This window comes from Plectropomus leopardus, chromosome 9 (assembly GCF_008729295.1).
Source record: "Plectropomus leopardus isolate mb chromosome 9, YSFRI_Pleo_2.0, whole genome shotgun sequence".
Lineage (NCBI taxonomy): Eukaryota > Metazoa > Chordata > Actinopteri > Perciformes > Serranidae > Plectropomus > Plectropomus leopardus.
In genome coordinates, this window is record NC_056471.1 from 23834323 (window position 1) to 23856921 (window position 22599).

A 22599-nucleotide genomic window follows, 5' to 3' on the forward strand; every position below is an offset into this window, starting at 1 on the left:
GGGTTTTTCCCCCCTTTTTCCCCCCGCTGGTTGCAAACATAAAAGGTTTTTTGGTGTGTGAGCAAGCCGCCATCTTGTGGGTAATTTTGTCCTAAAAAGTGACACCATGGCTGGGTCTCTCTATTTGAAGAGAGTATAATCATTTCCTGAGCTGAAAGCAAAAGGGTTGAGCATGATATCAGATTCATTACATGGGAGGAAAAACACTCTTTTATGGCGGTGTGTAATATAGAATACTCCTTTCATGACAATTATGAATACCCTGTCCCATTTATTTGCAATATCAACCCTCACTCAAATGAAGGTTGTCCCTCTGATCAGTATGCAGGCGACCTGGCTTCAAATCCTCAATTTCACATGCAAATGCGGTGCAACTGATTTAAATAATATTTGAATATGGATCACACAGTGTGACTCCATATCACAGAGCAGGGGAAAAAAGAAGGTTGAAAATGCAAATCATCAACATGTAAGAGAAAGGTCATAGTCAGGACCTGTTAGATTTATTTTGGAAATAAAGGGCTGGCTGCTAAATTAAACTCATTCCATACAGCCCGAGGACAAAATTAGAGGAGATCTGCATGATTTACATCATAAAAGCAAACAAACACAATATGGTCTGTAGTGCACAAAGGAAGCAGTTTTTGATATGATGCTGGGTTTGTCGAGTGTATACGAATCAAAGGTACTTGCTTTCATCGTAGAATCCAAAACAGGCCGAGATGAGAAAACTGGTGAGGCACCAAAAGCTTTGGCTACAGTGAATCTTTTGGGGTGTTTCCACCAGCAGCTCGGTTTGGTTCGGTTCAGTTCAGTTCAGTTCGGTACGCACCTTTTTGCATTTCCAGTGTGAAAAGTTGTGGATGGAACCTTAAGTGCCTTTGGCACTGTCCCCATATTTGGTCACCCTTCTGCTTGGGGGTACCCAAAACTGCACAGATCCAGTACTAAGAGGTGGAGCTAGAAGCCCTCCAGTCTGTGATTGTAAGTAGAGAATCAACACTCTGTACTCAGGTCTGAGCTGTGGCTGGTTTGTTCCACTGTTCATACCGTCACAAGTTTATCATGGATTAGTAAACTGTAACTATTAAATTAAAACCAACTTTGATGACTCCATCTGATTTAATAGTTTCTCTTGGATGACACACACTTTTAGTAATGAGTAAATCTTCAAGAGTTGAAAAAAATGTATATTAATTGTGACTGGATTATGTGAACTGCATATATTCTAATTTTCACTTGGAGAGAAAAAAAAAACATGTCGGGGCTTCGTTTAGTGTGCTACGGCAGCAAAAAGACCCTGCTCTTGCCTGACAAGGAGTCAATGCAAAAACCCAATATTTATATATATCCCATTGAGAGAGACTCTCACTCCAGCCTGAAGTCCTGTTCTGTGGACGATAAACGGGTTGCGGACTTCACTCTGTATCACAGATGAACAAGGAAATACAGCGAGTGCTGCTGGACAGCACAGTGAGCGGCAACAACTCCGCCCTCTTGTCAGAGTACTGTCTGCGGTGGAAACGCTACACAGATCTAGGGTATAGGTATCTATTTGTAGGTGTTACTTTTGCTTCAAAGGGTACAATACTGAAAGCTTTTGATGGAAACACAGCTTTTGCCTCAGTCTCACTAACCTCCCCCAGAACAACACATCACTGTAAACACTTGAAACAGATGACAGGACTGTAGGTGCAACGCTTTATACATTAAATCACAACAATATAGCCGCGATTACTTTGAAATTCACCGGTGACTAATCCCCTGGAATGCTCACAACCACAAGTGAGGCATGTTGAGAAAACACTCCTGGAAGACATTTCATGATAGAGAGATAAGCATGATCTTGGCAGACCCTGAAAAGAAAAAAAAAGGGATAAAAAACAGAGCGCGCCATATAAATGTTGCAGTACAGGCTGTGAATGCCTATGTACCACTATGTCTTTGCTCTACTGGGGGCTATAAATCACTAGTGATGCTGGAATCTTCACACATAGTGGCATGCATTAACTGAAAGGGGCACAGGGGAGTAGGCTCCCCTGGGCCTAGTAAAACTCCAATGAGCAGCCCTGCAACGCTCGCTTCAGGCCATGCTTTTAAATTATATATTGATGACAGACCATGATAAAAATGACCCAATTTAGTATCCAAAATCAATTCCCACCCCACTGACGCGCAGGGGTTGGCAAAAGCTGCCCGGATTCTTATGACAGCATTTGAGCCACAGACACGTTTTTCTCAAACACTGGTCAATAGAGGCAGAGAGTGTGGGAAGGCACGGAGAGAAAAACAGAGGCACTTTGCTGCAATGACCACCTAGTCGGTAAATGATCTGTTGCCTTTCTGGGTAAATAGCATGTCTGATCTTTTTTCACCATGACATGTGTACATACAGCAGAGAGGATGAAGAGAACTATGGTTGGCACAATAGATAACAGCTCTAAACTGTCCTGCTGATTCGAAAAATGTCACAAGCCTAATTTATTTTTTGTAACATACAACTATGACGAAAACCCTTAAAGGTGTGCCATACATTAATACACAGCCAGGGGAAGGTTAAATTCAATTAGCCCTATATAAACTATCTAAAGCGTATGGTCTAAAGTGCATAGGTGCAAGTGCATTTATGCTGTGCCCTTCCACTTTTGCTGGATAAATTGTGCATTATCAGGGTGTCTTTTGGGTGTAACATGAATTTAACCAGTTTCATCTCCCGTTCCTGCATCACTACTTACAAAGCTGGATTCTGCAAATTTGAGGAATGAGCATTTTTATGCTCTTTTTAAGTTTTTCTGTGTCCTTGTGTTTGAAACATGTGGCGTGTACGCACATTGTGAACCTGCCTTTGTAGGCACACCTTACTGTCTTATAATATAATACTGAGCCATTGACTGTAGACCAGGTTGTTGTTGGTCAGTGGCTCAATAGCTTTGTGCTGCCTAAAAACAGCAATGTACCTGACTACCAGGTGTAAGATGGAGCCCAAGGACTTTCAAGTACTTTTTTAAGCTTTCGGTTTTTTTCTCAAAATGAAATTGTTTTCTCAACAACCATCTGTTGCAAGACAACTGTACAAATTCATAAATGGAGCAAACACATGCTACCGGGGCCTGAAATTAACTTATTATTAATTAACAGGTTATTATTATTCAGGCATGCAATTGGCAAAGGACAAAAAAAAAAAAGCTTCAAAACATGCCACGCACAAAGCATGGCGCATCAATTACTCGATTTGTTTCAGCCTTAACTCACATCTTCTCAAAAGGCCTCAGGTGTTTGTGAATCCTCCTTGTCGATGTAATTTGTGCACAAACTTTTATTTGGAAACATTTTTGTTACAACTACAAATGATTTCTACACATTTACAAACCTGCAATTCTCTGGCAGACTTTTTGAAAGGTTTCAAGGATGATTTCCAAGCACGCAATTACTAATCCTCAGTTTAAAAGCTTAAAATCTCAAAATTTCAAACCATAAATGACTAATTTGAAACAGTAAGACAGCAGTTCAGCAGCTAACTAGTAGAGATAGCGGCTAACAACAACCGCTCCAACTGCAAAACTCCATAAACATCATGACCCCTATATTTACTGGTGCTTACCAACCTGGTGGCGCTCCAAGGTCATAATGCTCATAAAGAATTACAAAATAATGGCAAGCATGGCCGTTATTGGGTTCATAGTTTTATTTTCCTTATTAATTTTTATACAGTAATTAATCATTCTGTTCTCCTCTTTTATTCAAGTACTTTTTAAAGGACCAATCTAAAAAAAAAAAAAAAATCAGATTTTCAAGATATTCCAGTACTGAAATTTCTCTGTTTTGAATTCAAGTACATTGAGCACCGAAAGCAATTTGTCTATTCATATTCAACAGAAAATTAAAAAATTAAAAATTTAAACGTCTTGTGGCTGTTAGGTGAATTTTGTAATTTTACAGGTTTTAAAACATATTGCCAAAGGACTACAGTTGAAAATTAGCCAGATGGCTAACACTGGCACATTTACAGAAATGTTGATTAATGTGTTTTGTCCTTATGAATACAATAAATGAAATGTATATTTATATCAATATTTGAAAGACTGAAATCAAATTTTGCCATTTGTTTTAACATAGCAAAGATGTCTTCTTCTGGTGTTAGCCATTAGATGTGCAGGAGGCCTTGCTCTGATGAGAATAATACCATAAGAGGATAACACCCAAATGTGCAGCAACACCAACACATAGACACACCATGCCTAATCTTTGAGAGACACTTAAAGCACATTCCTGCCTACATGATGCCGAGACAAGAGCATGACGTCTTCACTTTCAAGGCAGTGAAAAGGATCACACAAACTCCTCCATTTTGGAGGTTTATTTCCCCCCAGATGTGTTTAAGATCAAAGCCAGCATTTAAAAAAAAACTTCTTAGTATCTTTTCCTCTGTCATTTTACATTTGCTTTATTTTAATTTAAAAATATTAGAGTTCTTATTGATTTTATATTATTGTGTTAACACTGTGCAGTCTTGTTCGACATTACACTGTTTTGCAAGATAATTTGTGTCATGCTGTACTACAAAAATAAAGCTATTAACATTAGGTTGTCACCAGATTGGATCTTAACTGAAGTGAAATAAAAAGTCATTTTAACAGATAATATTTTGATCAAGACTGATATGCAAATTTGAAAAAAAGAATAATGTTGGTCACTTCAAGAGTTTCTCAATTTTTTAAAAAAGTATTTTGTTCTTTCTATGAATTTTAATTAAATTTAACCAAATCCTTCATCTCTGGATCATAAAATAACATTTCATATTCCACTTCTTGAAAAAAGGAAATAATAAATGTGGTCTGTCAAGTGTAATTTGGAAGGGCACTCCGTGTTAATGCTAAAATTACATTTTTTTTTAAAATAGTATGATACATATTTGGTATAATACTTATTTGGCAAGTTGAGTCAAGCCTTTTTAACATAGATCTCTCTACTGAGCCATCACACAAGCACACACATAAATCCTAAACAGGATGGACATACTGTATTGTAGATTATGCTCTTTCAGTCAGTCAATATTACAAATCCCTGCACTTGTTATTGTAACGCCTCAACAGGGCCTTATCTTGAGGGTGCAGGGATCACCTCAGAGAAAACTCAATTTCCTGCTCATTTGTACAACAATCCCCATCATTATCTTACTTATCCAAATCACCTGACAGACATGCTATCATGAGTTTCTCCATGGAGACAACTTAAAAGTTCCCTAATGTTTGGTGTAACGTCCGTCAGTGACTGCTACAGTTCAAGAATACAGACATTTATGTTGCTCAGTTGTAATGACAGGTCAAAAGCATTGTATCTGCCAAACATCATGTTACAAGCTTTGTGAATGCTCTAAATCTATCCTTGCGATAATGTCCTAGGTGAATGCAGATGTTAAGCACTGTGATGATGTGCTCAACCAATTATTGTAGATCTAAACCACTGAGTACATCAGCACCTCATACTTTGTTACAGAAGGTGAATCACATTGACATTAAAAAGTGGTACTTTACTACAAAAATATACTGAATGACAACATGGCTTACTTCAAAAATAAAAGAATAAGTATAGAGCTACAAAATCAGCCTAATACAAATGTCTTCTCTGTCAACACATCATTAACTTTTCCGAGGGAAATGACTGTAATTGAGATGACCTGCCTCCTCCAAATGTATACTGTCGCTACACTCACTGTCTTTGTGATGATTTAGCAACAATCCAACTAAAATGGATCAAAGGCTGATAAGCGGATTATGCTGCATGAGTGCTTTGAGAAGTTCATTTGAGCGTCTTGATATGTTGCAGTGAGTCTGGGTTGCAGTTGGAATCTATTGTAACTGTTGTGAAGTGAGGTTGACTAACTGCCATCCTCCACAAATGAGCGAGCTATAAAGTTTTCAGAGGGGGTGAGTATTTCATACTCAAAAAGATTTTCAGTGGAGTAGTCTGTAAAATCTAAAAACTAGAAGTACCACATCGCTGTTTTATGCCTCCATGAAGCAGTCAAGTGGCAGTTACAGTTTACACCCATGTCTGTAAAAACATGGATGCCTCACACACATCTCCCCCCCGGCAGCACAGAAGATCTATACAATCAGCACAGTTTCAAGGTGGTAACACAAGATTAGTGTCACTAATTCAATATCTGAGCAAATGTCCGCCTTTCTGTTCCTGAATTAGGCTGTTGAATAATGGCCAGAAATGTTTTTAAGCAGAATATTATGATGCAACAGTGAAGTTGACCTTTGACCTTTTGGATGTTGAAAGAAATCACTGTGTCTTATCAGACATTTGTGTGAAATGTTGTCATTATTAGTGTGTGAATTCTTGATTTATGGCCAATAACATATTTTGTGAGGTCACAGTGACCTTGAGCTTTGACAACAAAATTCGTAACACACCCGTTTACGAGGATGAGAGAGTCACAAGACAGCGATCTTTGACCACTACAATCAAATAAGTTCATTGCTGAGTCCAAGTGCACATTTCTGCTGAGTTTGAAGAAATTTCCTCACTGCATTCTTGACATATCCCAATCACGAGAATGGGACTAATGTATGGAAAACTGAAAACATAGTGCATCCGGCCACAGCTATTGACGGCATGGAGGTATAAATATCAAGAACTTATTTTTAAAAAGTGTTATCAAAAATATGATTGAAAAGAACAAATTGGGAGATAACACAGGTTACAACTTGAAAAAAAAAGAAAAAAAAAGGGCATATTTGACAGCCGAGGAAGGAGGTAAGAACAATTCATAGACAAGATCTGCCTGGTAGTAGAGAATTGTTGGATTTTCTCACAACAGGGAAAAACATTATTTTGCTTTTTACACTGCTCAGCCCAAACCCAGGTGTTCCCCTGAGAAGCATGTGGTCTCTGAGCCATCCTTCAAGTGAGGAAACAACCAAACCGGGATATCTTAATGATCACAGGGTAATGTGTATTTTAAAGAAAACAGCTATGTGATTTTGGACAGATTTGTCAAATCCTTACACTTTTGTTTCCATCTTCAGTCTGACATTGTGTCCACTCTAACAGATTCCCATGGCAGGGGGATTTGATTTTCTCTAACCAATCACTAGAGACCAGCGTATCCGCCTGAATCTAACATCATATTAAGTCCACTCTGATGTGTAACCATGCCAACATACTTCTTTTGCTGAGGTTTTAAGAGGGGAGCGGAGCATAGTGAAACACACTCCTAAGAACAGCCTCTGACAGCGGCGTCTATCTGTCTATTAGCCATTGTTGTTATTACTCCTCATTCCAGCGCACGGTTTGACAACGATGTTAGACCTGCCCCCGCCACTGATTGGCTAAACATTAATCTCCCTGCTGCGCTCATTAGATCATCTTTACTTAAGACCAGAAACTGCTGTTTCATGTCACCATGCCAGACAAATAAGTCAACTTGGCACAGTGGGCAGATTCCAAAGTCTCAACTCAGGCAAGGAAATAGGACCAGTCATTGGTAATGACTTTTAAAGTAAACAGGTCTGCTCCCCACGTGCCCCTCGTGCACCAGGTGACATTCCCTCCACTGAAAACACACACTGGCGAACTACCCTTGGGATTTGCTTCTTCTGGATCCTGAGTTCAATCACTGTATGTCATTAAATAGGACTTTATAGTTGCCACTGTTTGAAGGATCTGAGTACATATAAAATTGAAATTCAGTTTACCCATAAGAGCTGTTATATAGGTCAGTCTGTCTATCAGCTACTTATAAATTCTGAAAATACTACAATTATTTTATTCTACAAGGGTGGATTGGTTCTAGTTATGAGTTAGTGCAGAAAGCAGAGTTGCATTTGAAATTGAGCTTCCTTGTTCACCTCAGCTCATGGAATACTCCCAGCATGGGAAATGGTCTACTGTGACAGGCTGAATTTCTGGGCTGGCAAACAGTATTATTCTCATTCCTGGTCCCATTGTCAGCTCTCATTGAAATCTGCTGTCACAGAGTGGAGCCTGATGCTAAGCAGGGCTGCTGGCCTCCCTGCATGTGTCTATCTCTGTCTACATTCATACTGGCTGGCCAAAGTGGTGATGTAAGAAATCAGAGGTAGAGGGAAAGAGAGATGGACAGTAAGAAAAAAAAATAAGAAAGGGGGAGAGAATGGTTGTTTTGGTCTCACAATGAACTACTCATCCACCATGAAGTGAGTAAGAAAAAGAAAAACGAAAACTCTCTAGAGCTCATCACTCATCCTGAACTGGTGGAGCTAGACAGGTCTGTTTCCTGTTCCTAATATTCTTCATGACAGACTGTCCATTTAAACCGGTGGCCTCGCTGATCCTGCTCTATCACTTTCAGGGTCCAGGGATGAGTATACCTTAAACAACCGGTGAGGAAACTGTTTCCATTTCAAGCCACCTTGACAACTTTAAGTTGACTAATGGTCCTGTGTACTTAATGTTATACTAGGCGGGCAGAAGTATTTTTTAATATATAGATGTGAATTCAGCATGTATGATGCAGCAGGCTGTGGAACTTTAAATTCTGCCAGTGTGTGCAGTTTTACCTGCTTTTTTTGCCTTGCACAAATTGATTTGTTGGTGTGAGGGTGATTGTTAAAACTTCCAAATAATGAAATCATTCCAGCTTTGGTTGCTATGTTTTAAAAACACTCTAATCATGTAAATCTGTATGTGCAGCAGTGCATAAAATGTCCAGTCAAATAAACTGAAAATCTGTGTCTCAGGACTGTCATTGGTTGTGTATTACTGAGGACTGTGCCTTCAATAATAAAAGTACCCTTTGCCAAATTCCTTTGATGTATAAATGATGAGTTCTCAAACGCGAAAAGCTTCCGAGGAGTATGCATGGCGCTTAGGCGCTGAAACACATCGAATGATAGATGAAAAGGTGCGGCCCTCGTACTAGCAGGACACTCGAATGTAAACAAGCCTACAATCATTAACAGCACGTCACACTTATATGACCTGACCAAAGGTGTGACACAACAGAAATGCATCTACACGCCATTCAGTATGTTCGACAGCAGACATGCCAAATCATTGATAAACTGTATTCAGATGTTACCTTAAATAAATCATATCTCATCCACTGGAAATTGATTTTATTTTTCTTTTGTTATAAAAAAAAATAGACCCAAGTGTATTATCTGTGTAAATCTCTTGGTGGTGATAAAGATTTCCTTACTGTCCAAAGAAAATAGAGCGTTGAAAATGTTGAGAATAAACAGTAGAGTAAGAACATTATTTACTATAAACAGATATCTACGCATATATTTTCATTATGTTTGAGCCACAGGTAAACAGTCCTTTTGGAGTGCAAAAAGAGGTGAAATGCATTGGTTGAAATGTAATCTTGAATCCTTTCTCTCTGAATTCTCTGGTCATGTAAAATCCATTTCAAAAGTATTTGCGTCCCTCTACTGCATAGACATCCTAATTTTTTAACAGGCCACCTTCATATACTACAGCATTGAAATACTTCTCTACTTCAGTGCAACCACTTGACTGATTGGGTTGATTTGTGTTGCTTCTAATGCTTTTTTTCATTGGTGTGGGAGATTCCCAGCTAGTGGCTGTAGTTTCAAGTCATCCTAGATTTGGGATTTTTCTCCTTCTTCCTTGCAGACTCTCTTAATCTCAGTCAGATTGGATGGGAAGCATCAGTGAACTGCAATCTTCAGGTCTCTCCAAAGATTTTCAAAGGGGTTTAAATCCAGGCTTTGACTGGGCCTCTCGAGTACATAAAGAGACAAAGCCACTCCACTATTGTCTTGGATGTGCACTGTGGGTCATTGTACCGCTGTTCGGTGAATCTCCCACGTTCTGAAGTTTTGTGCACGCTAGAGCAGGTTTTTGTCTTGCTCATGTTTCCCATAGTCACGACCCACTTCTCTGCTGCTGTAAGCATCACAATGAAAAGGAAAGATGAAGACTGCACGCCTTTAAAAATATCACAATTTAGAAAACTGTCTTTACGTTTACCTACGTACATGCAATTTCCCACTTTATAAATTGCAATAAACTTGAAATGCTGCACATTCGTGAGCTTCATACCACACCCTATTAACTCTCACGATTAAATGGCAAATGGAATTCCCACTGAGAATATTAATATGCACCTAAATCAGATTGTCATTCAATTACTTCTAAGGGAGAATGGAAAAGTTTGACTACAAATCTAAGAAGGGAAACTTCACTGAGTGTGAAATAGATTATTATATTTCTTTCTCCAAAGGTTGAGGTGGCCTGTTGTTGGTGTTATTGGTAGTCATCGTTGTGACACTCCCAATTTTTCAAGTGGCTGCATATCAAAGTGGTGATGAGAGCCGCTTAATTCAGAGAGCCAAACCAGAGAGCCAAACCATTACTGAAATTAAAAAGAAGTGGCCAGATATCAAAATCGATGACAGGAATCTTGTTACTGTGTACTGGCAAACTAAAGGTAACACTGGTGGAGGTCAGGGGACACGGGTGATTTCGCAGCTTACTTCCACAGAGGACTCTGCCTCCTCTAATTGGAGAGTGCCTTGTCAGGTGTTGTAACCCACAAGGGAGAAATACCTAGCATTGTTAAGACACAGAACCTGGTAGATAAGCTATTCCCCGCTGTACATAGGAGTACACTATATGTTGATCTTCTCATAGATAGTACATACAGAGTAACTGATGTTTATGCCTGGATGTTCACAGGGTTCCCACACCCTTTCACGGACAAAATTAAAAAAAAATTCCATGAGCTATGATAAAAACGACCATTAAAAACATACTATGACACAAGAGAACTGTAGAGTACATTTACTCCAAATGTCAATTCTATCATTATAGGTGGTCCCTGGACATGAGAAAATAAAGGAATGGTGCATACCTGCAAATTACACATTCTCTACTTTCAGGGCAACTGAAACAAATTAAAAGTGTGCAATGTGACTCCCAGTGACAGTTTTTTTACCAGGTTTTCCTCTTTCACAATCATTAATTCCGTCTCCAAGATATTTATAGATAAGCATCAGTCAGTTATTTAGATGCCAAAAAGAAAACAACAAAAAAGCTATTAAAACACCTATTTACAAAACACAAAAAAATCAAATTAGAAGAAGCGGCATACTAGTCTGTCCACATACATTAAGGCTCTAAAAGCATTTCATTATATCACATTGAATCAAACTGATCTCTCTAATGCTACAAGGATTTATGTTTCTGTTTGTATAAATATTAATTTACTATAAAAACTTTACAGAATCAAATTATGGAGATAATTTCATTTCATCATCTTCATTGCATCTTGCTGTAAACAGTAAAACATTTAGTTTATAGGTCTTAATGGCTCCATGTTGCCAAAGGGACTACATTCTGGATGAGTAAACTTTGGTGATTACAAACCTTTTGAAAAGTAGCACTGAGTAAAATATGCTGTATTTTAGGTTGTGATTTGGGCAAAAATTGGAAAAATGGCACAATAAGGGTAAGTAGGAAATAGAATAAAATCAGGAAGGTTGCCAAGGAAATAGATGACATTCTGAATGATATTTTAGGTCAAACAGTCACCAGTGCATTTAACTTAAAGCATTTTCCACAGTTTCTTCAATGTTAATGTGCATATCTCTATCCTAAGAATTTTGGGATTGGTATTTGAGTTCTAGGGTAGTTCAAACATTGATTATATTATCATTACTATTATGAAAATAAATAATAGTTTGTTACTAACATTATTTTAAAACACAGAAAAAATTCTTTGTTCCTCTGCAGTATTTAAATAAAAAGAGAAACACCTGTGTGCACAGTGTGTATGTGATGTGCTTAACATTTTGAGGCCCTGATAATATAATTTTAAAAATTAAATGGCAAAAAGTGGAATAAACGCATTTCAATAACAGATGATGCTTTTAAAGAGGGTAAATATGAAAAGAAAATAGGGCAGGTCTCTTCTAAATGAAAAGTTTTTAACAGACACCGAACACAAATCGCATGTAATATTAAAATGTCTATAAATAGTGCTTTCCAGCCAGCCGCTGGCTTTTTCCTTGCACATCCCAGCTGCTAGCAATGCACTTTTCAAATGTTCCCAAAACTTCAATAACTGTTTTTATTTTTTTATTTTATTTTTTCTTAAATCTCATTATCTCCTCTGTCTTAAGTTTTTATATTATGATTCAACACACGTCAGCTGTGAAATAAATGATGGAGAAATTACATCAACTTCACATATAAATCTTGAGACAAACATCTCTTTAGCAAAAACCATTTGTGCATGTTGCAGAAGTGCTTAAGTGTTTGGCTTGAATTACGGTCATTCTTCCTCAAGCTTCTGCAGCTGACTTCAATAAGATACCCTCCCCAGACTGGCATGAGGGAATAGCTTCTCAACCCCATGATTCCCTGAAACTCTATTGAAAACCAAAAGACAAATGATTCCCTCTGTGTTCCACCCCATCCAGAAAGGCATTTTGTCTACGTAATACAGAGCCAAGTCCTGCTATGAGTTTAAATGGGAAATGGGCACTGCTTTATTATGCTGCAGTGCCTTGAAATGAATGTGGATAATAGATATATTCACAGCGGTATTAATATCCTCAGAGTTCATCTTTTTTTTTCTTCCCCTCATTCTCCATTTTCTCTCTCACAGGCTCCAAAGTACTTTGCCCTTGGCTATGCCTTATACTAAATAGATTTATGAGAACATTTGTGTCATATTTCCTCTTTTCCCGGATTGTCAAGACAGATTGTCAGTGCGCCACTGATTGAGTGGAATCACCACACAGACTTAGTTCCCATTGTCAGGCCCCACATATTCATCTCTGGGGGGGATTTAACAAGGCAAATTGGCCAATGACACTTCTCTCAAGGCTTTGGCGGTGCTATTAAGATGAGGTCAGGGGTATGAAAATAGTGGATTCTATGACTACATTTCAAATGGTTATAGTCTCAATATTCAATAGTACATTCATACACTATATGAAGAGTTCATTTGCAGGAGCAGATTCTTCAAATTAATAACCAGTCACCACTTTCAGCAATATTCCCTTGGAGTGCAAAAAAAAGAAAGGGAAAATAGATTCAAATGATGATATCTGTTTTTTGAAAATAAATACTATAGATACAGCACACATGGTAAATGTTCAGTATCGATTGGACTCTTTTAGTGGTGCTTCATCCAAGAAGGATAAGGCAGAGGGGGGTTGACGGAAAATGTTTTTGCACTGTTTTGATTTGATAACTAGCTTTCAGCTATACAACCATCACACTATCGTTAGACAACAAGTCCATGAGCTACTGATAGAGGACCCATAGCCAAGACTCATGTGAGCTTTAATAAGTGAATGCTAACAAATTCAGTGTTTTTACTTTTTTTTACACTTAAAATGGAAAGAAGATATCAGGGTCATTTCCAAGTTAAGGAACTAACCATTGAAAATACAAAAAGGTAGAGGAATGGAAAATAATGCAGAAATTATGAGAGACTTTTACTCTTTATAAGAGTTTGAGCTTGAAACCGAGGCAACGATTGAATTTTTTTAAAGTGTATGCTCAGTGATATAGGTACATTTTTTTAAAACCTGCTGCACAACAAAATGAATGTTGACGGAAGAGGCAAAGTAAAGAGAAAAAGAAGTAATTAGCGTATGGTCCCCAAAGTAAACTGTATCAGTTATACAGAGAAATTACTTGCAAATCTGATATCTCAAACCTGTCGAGTGCCAGCCTCAGTGTTTACCTGAACCTATTTAGGGATATATCAAAATAGTAAATTAACGATAATAACAATAATAACGATAATAATAATAATAACAATATTAATAATAAGAATAATATGGTCGCATGGCTCACTGATAAAATAACAACGTATATACAATATACCAGGATTGGAAAGATAAAGGACTACAGACTTCTTTATGCTTTTATTCCAAAAATTAGAAATGTATACTTTGTGGATACTGCACCCCAGGATGGAAAATGTTGCAGTATGACCTCAAGCATAAAGAATTAATGTTCTTACATGCTTTTAAATCTAAAATGAAATAAGTGGAAACAGATTTCTCAAGATGCCAATGTTCTAAATTAAATGGTTACGAAAACTACCTCTTTTAATCCCTTCTTTTTAAATTCTCTTTTGAATTGTGTTTTCCTTTCTCTTGATTTTTACTGTTTTGTCTTTTTTTGTGTTTTCTCTCTGTATTGTGTTTTAATTTTTGCTCCTGCCTGTCTTGACCAGGCATTCCTTGAAACAAAATCTCGGACTCTCACGGTTAAATAAAGGTTAAATAGACTGCCACATACTGTAATGCAACTGATGCTTTCCTGTGTCACCACAATAGTCACTGAAGGCAAATCAAGAATGTACTGTATATATTTACAAACTCCAGTTGGCAGTGGCGCACGTGTTTGCTTGGTGTGACAAGTCATTTTGGGGGAAGGAGATGAAAAAAAAATCAATTCATTTTCAAGGAGGAGGCCTGAGCCCCTTTCAGCAACCAAGACCTCCTTCAAATCCTTCATCTCTCAGAGTGATTTATCAGTAGAGATCAAAGATGGTATGGTGGCAGGAGAGGCTACCAATCCTCTGCTCAAAAAGAGATGGAGCTCACAGCGAAATGTGGTTGTAGTTTGGATGCAAAGCCAATAATAAAAGCTGAATTGGACTCATAAGGGAGAGCAACAGGCTGGATTTGACAGACAAACTTCCAGGCAACAAATTGACGTCTATTAAAAAAGGGAAAAATGTAAGCATACCTGATAAAATTATCCAGAGCAGAAATACATGTTTGCATGTACATAGACTATCAAGCCAAAGTCAAGCACTTACTCCTATGCAAAAGACCAAGTGTTGTTTCTTACATGGAAACTGCTCACAACTAACAAATCACCAAATTCATTCAGCACTGTATAACACCGTTACAACTTGACTGTTGTTATGCTTTTCTTTAAGTGCCTGCTGTTATCAAAAAGTGAAATGTGATCTAGGTGTCTCTTTAGCAGCTCTTCACTGAAGAAAAGTGATACTGTAGTTGCTGGTGAAAAATACTGTCAAGAACTGTCCTTGTCTCTTCTTCAGGTTGTAATGATTTTACCTCCATTCTTCAATCAATGCTTTTAGAAGAAAAAGTAGAGCAGCATTTTTCTTGCGTTTACTGACCGAAGGGCAAGACAGACCGACCAATTATGTGCTTACTTTTCTTTCTGGTGAGTAAAATAAAAAGTAAAAAAATCTTTATTAAGTCTCAACAAACCAAAAAGTGTTCAAGGTTTTAACATTTCAAACGCAAAAACTTACTTATGCCTCAAGACTCATGATTTATTTGTATGGTAAATACACATCATAGAGACAGTTATACATGGTTTTAAAAGGAATGCATTTTACTGCTGCATCTCTTTTTTGTTTAAAATTTGTGTTGAATTGAAGGATATAAACACTGTCATTAAATAAGAGAGTGCTGACCACACACCTTTGCAAAGGCAGCACAATTATCAAAATGCACTATAGGTTGATTTAAAAATGGACATACAATTTGAGGTTTTAAAATTGCTTATAGGTCTGGATTTGCAGCAAAATATACTACATACTACTGCAGAGAGATTAATTTGTATGATGATCAATGAATGTGCAGTACAGATTATAAAGAGCTTTGTCGAAGGCAACAGTGGTGGTGTTATATGTATTGAAAAACAAGAACTTGTCTCTTTGCCCCTTGCCAAACTTTTCAAGAAATTTTAATTACGATCTTTTAAGTATTCATTTCCTTTTTTTTCAGAAATGCTGCTAACAACCTCCTTGATGAAGGTAATTAAGATGGGGAGGCGTTGTCACCAGAAAAACCAGATACAAGAAAGCAAAGGCAAAGTGCTGCTTTACATTATACTGAGCAAAACCTCATTACATATAATTCGTTTGAAAGGCACTTTGTCCAAAGAAAGTTATAATACTGGGGTATTACAGTACAATAGATCCAGAATAATTAGAAAAACGTCCCTACTTTTTTTTTGCTATGATTTATTTAGCAGAAAATCTAAAACACCTCCACCAACACTGCAATAAAAAAAAAACTGGTTGACTGAATGCAAATTATCTGAGTGAAGTTAAGTTCACATCTAGTAAACAAGTAGTTATTCTCATGTTGTGATTTCATGACTGTACTGATGCAGGCAGGATGGTTTTCAAAGTGGCTATCAAGCATTTTACTGGCTCACTTTGGTATGAAAATGGGAGAATATGCTGAAAGACTCCTGTGTTACAAAAACTGTAATTGTGAAGCATTTTGTGTCCGTAATTATACAGGAAGAAATAACACTGATCAGACATTAATTTAATTAGCAACGAAAATTAATTCATGGTGGTGTTCATAAAATGTTGCAGTCTTTATGTGGTGGAACAGTTTGAGAAATAAATAGGCATAGGCTCAAATCTGCACATTGAATAACCAGTTTAATTGCTAAAACTGAAATAGAAAATACTAAATTTTAGACACCTTGCATGTGTTTTTAATTAGGCCTAAATTTCATTTGGATTTAAAAACAGTTTGAACAGATAAAAATTTAATGAAAACGTGCTTATTCCACTTACATGATAAACACAATTATTTTCTGCTCAGTGAGGCCATGCTTCCACAGCGCATTTTAAAGCACGGCCCTTTTCTTTCTCCAGGTTCTCTCTGGATCATCTGCAACTCGATGCCCCTGCCCTCTTATATAATCATGTGAATTTTAATCAAAAGTGACCTTGATACAGGTAAGCTTTGATAATGTCTGAATCCTAGAATAGAGGAAGAGTCTCCTGTGGGAGCATCTCTATGTGCTGGACTTAGTTAATGTTATCCTCTAGCTTCCATCAGGACACTCACTCTCCTCTGCTCTGGGGCTGGTCTATGAGGAAACTGATTTCTGATGTAATAAGAAATACAATCAGATGTTTTTGGGTAACTTTTAGCCTTTGAAAGAAAAACCCATATAGCTGTCAGCAAGGAAAGAGAGTAATGCAATGTTCTCACTGGAAGCGGAAGCAGCAGAAAAGCACATTGGTTTCCTCTGGAGCTTTATCTGCATCCTTTAAGAGAGATGTTAACCAATTGGGCTTTTCACACTGGATGTGGTGCGGTGTGGAGCCCAACAGCAGGCTCATAATCTAATGTGGTAGTTTCAGAAAACTAGCAAAAGTATGATGAAATATGCATCCCATGCTTACTTTTTCCACATATTTGTAAGTTGTCTCCACACAAAGAGCAAGAGAGATGATGAGAGAGGAGTAGGGAAGATCATTTGCTGATCTGCACTGAGAAATGTGCTTCTGGTGTGAACAACTAGGCGACTGCGCAACAACTGACATTTTTCTGCATCCACTGTGAGCATGGAGTGAGGGGTGGCAAGATTAGAGTAAATAAAATAACATAGAAATTACAGAAATTCTCTTGATTGCAGCGACCTGTAGTACTACATGCTGTACATTTAAGATGTGCAAGACATCATGGTCATAACAGTAAGCAAATACTAAATTAGTTGCACCATTCTAGTCAAGCATATTGACTAAAACAATTGTTACTCCACTGCATTTAAACGTTCCAGTGATAAATTTAATACCAGCAGATAGTCTGTTGGTAAAAGACATCTGCACTGAAAGTACTAAAACAGACTTTATTGCTACCTGTGACCATTAACACTAAATGCTGCGGTTGGCCACGAGACAAAAGATTGAAGAATCAATGATGCAATTAACGGTAATTAGCAATCAACCTCAACCTAAATATGTATAGGCCTGCTGTAAAACTAAATACATTTGGAACTATTGTGGGGAAAACATGCATTAAAAATATATAAATTGTGTCCAGACGACGGAAAGGTAGCAATCTAGTTTGTCAAAGAAACTGTGCACTAGATGAGTGAAAGTCTGAAGCAGCCAATCAGGGCAGGAAAAATTATGATTTCCCAGGTAAATTATCCAGGCCTGATTGCACTTATCAATGAAGTACATTAATTGTACAACTTCCACCACTGTAGATGGCTATTTGATTACATTTGAATCCCCAACATCACTGTCAGCGTCCCTTAATGTCAGCCGCCCATTAGCCTCTGACAATCAACAATCAGAAATCACATGAGGCCCGCAGGCTGGTCTGTAGATATGCTGAATTTCTTTTTTCCCATTTACCGAGGGTTTCCACAGCTTAAGGCATCTTAATTCCCAATGTGCCGATTTTAAAAAACACCACCAGTTTCAGCCATGCCGGAAAATCTTGGTTAAACAAAAAGTTTTTATTGAATTTGCACATCCCAATGTCGACCAGGCTACAGAGACAGCCAGCTAGCCGACAATGGATCTTCTGCTCTGAGCATCCCAGCCAGAAACAAAACGAGTGTTGCTGGTTCCACTATCCTGATCTATCTGACTCTTATTAAGAGGCATTAGGTAACGTATTAAGATACAAATGAAAACTTATCAATCATTCTGAGATTTTATGATACACCATCAAAAATACCACTGCATGAGAAGAAGGATTTTATGAGTCGATCTTTTTTTTAAGTCTTTTGAAAGATTAATTTACGCCATTTTCATACTGATGAAAGCCTTATTTTTAGATGATTGAATTCAATGCAGTTTAAGGCTCTTTAAGGGTGTATGCTAACCCTGTTAACCAATAAGAAGATTAAGTTTTCACTGTTAAAAGTCTCACTTTATGTCTTCTATATATTTTGGGTGTGGGTGTATTTTTTTGTGTTGTACATTATTTACTTACTATGGAATCCCAAGGGTAAATATTAATTATAGTGTATATTTCTTACAATATGAAGGGAAAAGTGTTCATTGCCTTAGTAAATGGCCAATAGGTTTACAAATAATCAGTTAACATTTTTCAAACTGTGGCTGTCTGAATAAATAATAAAAGGTAGCATTTACTACAATCTTCAAGGCAGAATTGTGGTTTGATTGCAGAGAAATCACTCTATTCATTCAAGTCACGACAGTAAGTTGGAGGAAAGTTTTTCCATCAGAGACTGAAAACAAAGTAAAGGATGGTTGAGAAAAGAGACAAATGTAAAGTAGAAGTTCAAAAAACACTTGTCTGAGAAGGCTTTCATTTATAAGCAGTTTTAAACTCCATGTTAAAGTGCACTGTGTACTAAGCTGAAAAGGTAGCTTTGTTTAATTTACTTCAGCCAGTTTACCTTGTACGAGACCAAAAGCTTGTAAAGGATCTGAAGATGGTGGTAAATAATTCAGAAACGCTCTTCTGTTTCAACAGACAGTAAAAGCTTTTCAAAGACATGGTGCAATTCAGCACACGGCCTCAAATCACAGTCTTCCTTTGTGCCTCAAAATAAATCTAATGAAGGGGATTATTTAAGGCTCTTTATCATTTACCTTGCTTCAACATGCTAAGCACAATGTCAAATATATAAACTAAAACAACTAAAATACAGTGTGGAAATGCTAACGAATAAGAGAAAGAACACTTGAATTTTTAAAAAATAAGATCAATACATACAAAAGTGGTAACCCCTCCTCTAATTGACTGACAGGCGTTATTCTTTTAATGGCTCAAAATGTAAACATGAGGTCCACCTCAACGTCACAGTATGTCAAGAACCCTGTTTGACTGAATGTGATGATCAATGAAACAAAAGAGCCGTGGTGTGCCCACAGCAAACTGTTTTTTTTTCTTTTTGCATCCCTTCTCTTTAAATAGTTCCTGAGTCCTCTGTCAATTAACTGGCGTCTTCTTGAATAATTCATTTCTATGAAACGACAAAGTTGATATAATACAAAATTTGCACATTTTAGGCATCTAAATATATAGAGCACATGAAGACTATTCAGTCCACTTACACATTGGCTGGCAGCCTCAGTCAAGTGCATAATTAGTTGAATTAGATTAAATAACCAATTACGAGACTAACAAAGTAAATAAGCCTGCAGGGATTCAACCAAATGCTTGAGAATAGAATTAGAGTGGAATTAGTTTATTGACAGGCTGAATGACAGTGTGGTCAGACAAACAACTCTATTCCTGTCACAAAGAGTGAGTGCTAGCTGTCGTCAAGGGACAAGTAAAGGGTGAAAGTTTGCTGAAAAGAAACTAGAATAAATTGATGAATATACCACAATGAATTGATGGATATCTTTTTGTTGCATCAGCCACAAATATCTTTTTTTTACCAGCTTTTATAATGTAAATGAAGGATTCAGCAGTATACCAATATTTTATCAATGCCACAATATGAGCTTAGACATCATTGATTTTGAATATCGATATATCGTATGTGTTGTCCTTTCCTGTTTTTTTTAATTAATTAGGTAATCTATTTATTTTAATGTTGGGGGACGGCAGTTCATTTTACAAAACATACATCAGAACAACCAGTTTAATTTCAACTGCTGTTCAGATTTTGTACAAATTGGAGGAAATTAAGTGTATATATAAAAGCTATGAAAAATGGTTACTTGAGAAAAAGTAGAATAGAAGTCCATGTAGTTTGCTCGATTAAAACAACAGAATAAGGCCATTATCCGATACTTCCTCAAAATAAAGGGTCTTATGTGCTTCACCCACTTGGTCCAGAACTCATTGAACACATTTTTTCTTATGATGAAGAGAAATGATAAGCTTTTCGATAACATAAATATAGTTCACCAAATGTTTTCCTGTTTTTAAAGGCTGCATTACAGTAAAAATATTGTTACTGAATTTACCAGACTGTTCTGGCTGCTGTATTACTTGCCTTTACAGTCATGATAACTGATGATTATTTATCAAAAATCTTACTGTGTAATTGTTTTGTGAAAGTACCACAAGCCAACCCTTCAATATCGCTGCAATATTGATCTGGTAATAACTATTGTGATATTTGATTTTCTCCATATTGCCCAGCCCTGTGGACATGTGTGCACATGTGTGATGGTCTCAGTACACAAAGACATAGAGACTTACCTCTGCTGGCACTCTCCACATGCTCCAGTTCATCTGGAAACCTCAAAATCTCCTGGTAAGTCTCTTCACACTTCTCAGCCAGGAAATGAAGAAGTGTTGTATTCTGACTGATGGATTTAGTGTCTCGGAGCTAAGAAAAAAGGAGAAGAAACAAGAAAATAATTATAAAAAGAAAATCATAATTAACCCAGATTTTCACACTCTTTCACTTGTCACAGCTTGATGATTAAAGTGCATACATGGTGGCAATAATTATGGTGACGAGTGCAAACTCGGTTTATGCCTTTATAGGGGCAAATCACATAGAAACTGCATGTAAAAGGTTCTAGTGAACTGCTCTATCCATCTCCAGTATGAAACGAGGGACTGGTTAAAAGCACAATACATGAAGAGGACACACAATAAAAATGCATTTTGAGACCTAACATACGTTTATGTCAAATTACAGATGTCTGAAAAACAATACATACATGCATAAACTGTACAGAAGATACATTACATACACAGGTAAAATGATAGTGCACCCATGAGAATTAAGTAATGTGCCTGGAAAGTTTGAATGAAAGCACTGCACTGTGTTTGCCAAGTGTGTGCGCACTCGTACACAGAAGCCGGCGTCTCCACATCAGTGCATAGGAAACTTGTTCCATATTCATTTCCCACCGTGATTGCCATGCTGTTCGAACGGCATGCTGGGAAAACTAATTAGCACAACCCACCTCTGTGTACTCCTACTGATAATATCCATGCTGTAAACAGCCTGCAGTTGGACATACCCACATGTGTGCACATGCAAACACACGTGTGCACACGCCAACGCACGCACAAGCAAGTGCTCACATTTAGGCAATGGTGAATTGAAACAATTACAGGCAGCCAGAGGCACACCGGCACAATAACACACATACTTTCATTAGATGAGGATCAATCATTTGCTCACGTTGGGTAATCACAATTTAATTTCATGGATTTTAAATTTTAATTTGTTTATTGTTATACCCAAAGCTGTCATTACTACGCAAAAAGGTGCATCTCTGGTACGCTGATTTCATCTGCTAACTAATATTAGTAATATGTAATAAAGACAGGGTAACCTGGGAGAGGTAAAAGGAAAAAAAAAAACATTTAACGAGTCGGTGGATGTTAGGAAACAGTTTATTTATTGAGGTAACAATTCTAAATAATGTGGTACTGTGGTACAATATACTAAATATCTCTGGATTATTTCATACTTTGGTCTCTGATAAAAAATGTTAATGGCTGGTATCTTTAACCTGGATTAATAAAGTGCACACACAGGAGAGGACAATGGGCACTCTGTGGGGTTTTACTGAGTGCGGCGGGTCTGAGCAGAGAAACCATGTTGTTTCAGGTAATAAGGCAGTCATTAAAATTATCTGATGAAACTGGAGGCATATTAGCATTGTGAGGTGAATACCATTGACATAATAAGACTGGACCAAGTCCACACAGCATACATATTCACTAATTCATAAATACACTCTACCCAAGTCTGTACTTTTAATATGTACAACTCTAATGAAATAATTTGTATTGTATAATTAGTGCTTTCAATTTTAATTTTAAAGAAAGTCTGGGACGATTAAAAAAAAAAAAAAAAGAAACAAAAAAGATGAAGCTTTAAAAACAAAATGTGAAGCATAAACACTGTGTAGTTTAA

General features: G+C 37.2%; 1 protein-coding gene across 6 annotated transcripts in view; it reads right to left on the bottom strand.

The window, feature by feature from the left end:
• Positions 1-22599, bottom strand: part of diaph2 (diaphanous-related formin 2) — a 462271-nt gene that overhangs the window by 152669 nt on the left and 287003 nt on the right. For all 6 annotated transcript variants that reach the window (XM_042493107.1, XM_042493105.1, XM_042493108.1 and 3 more), the window contains one exon: positions 20919-21048. In XM_042493107.1, the coding sequence (XP_042349041.1) occupies positions 20919-21048 (130 nt within the window). The remainder of the gene's footprint in view (positions 1-20918; positions 21049-22599) is intronic.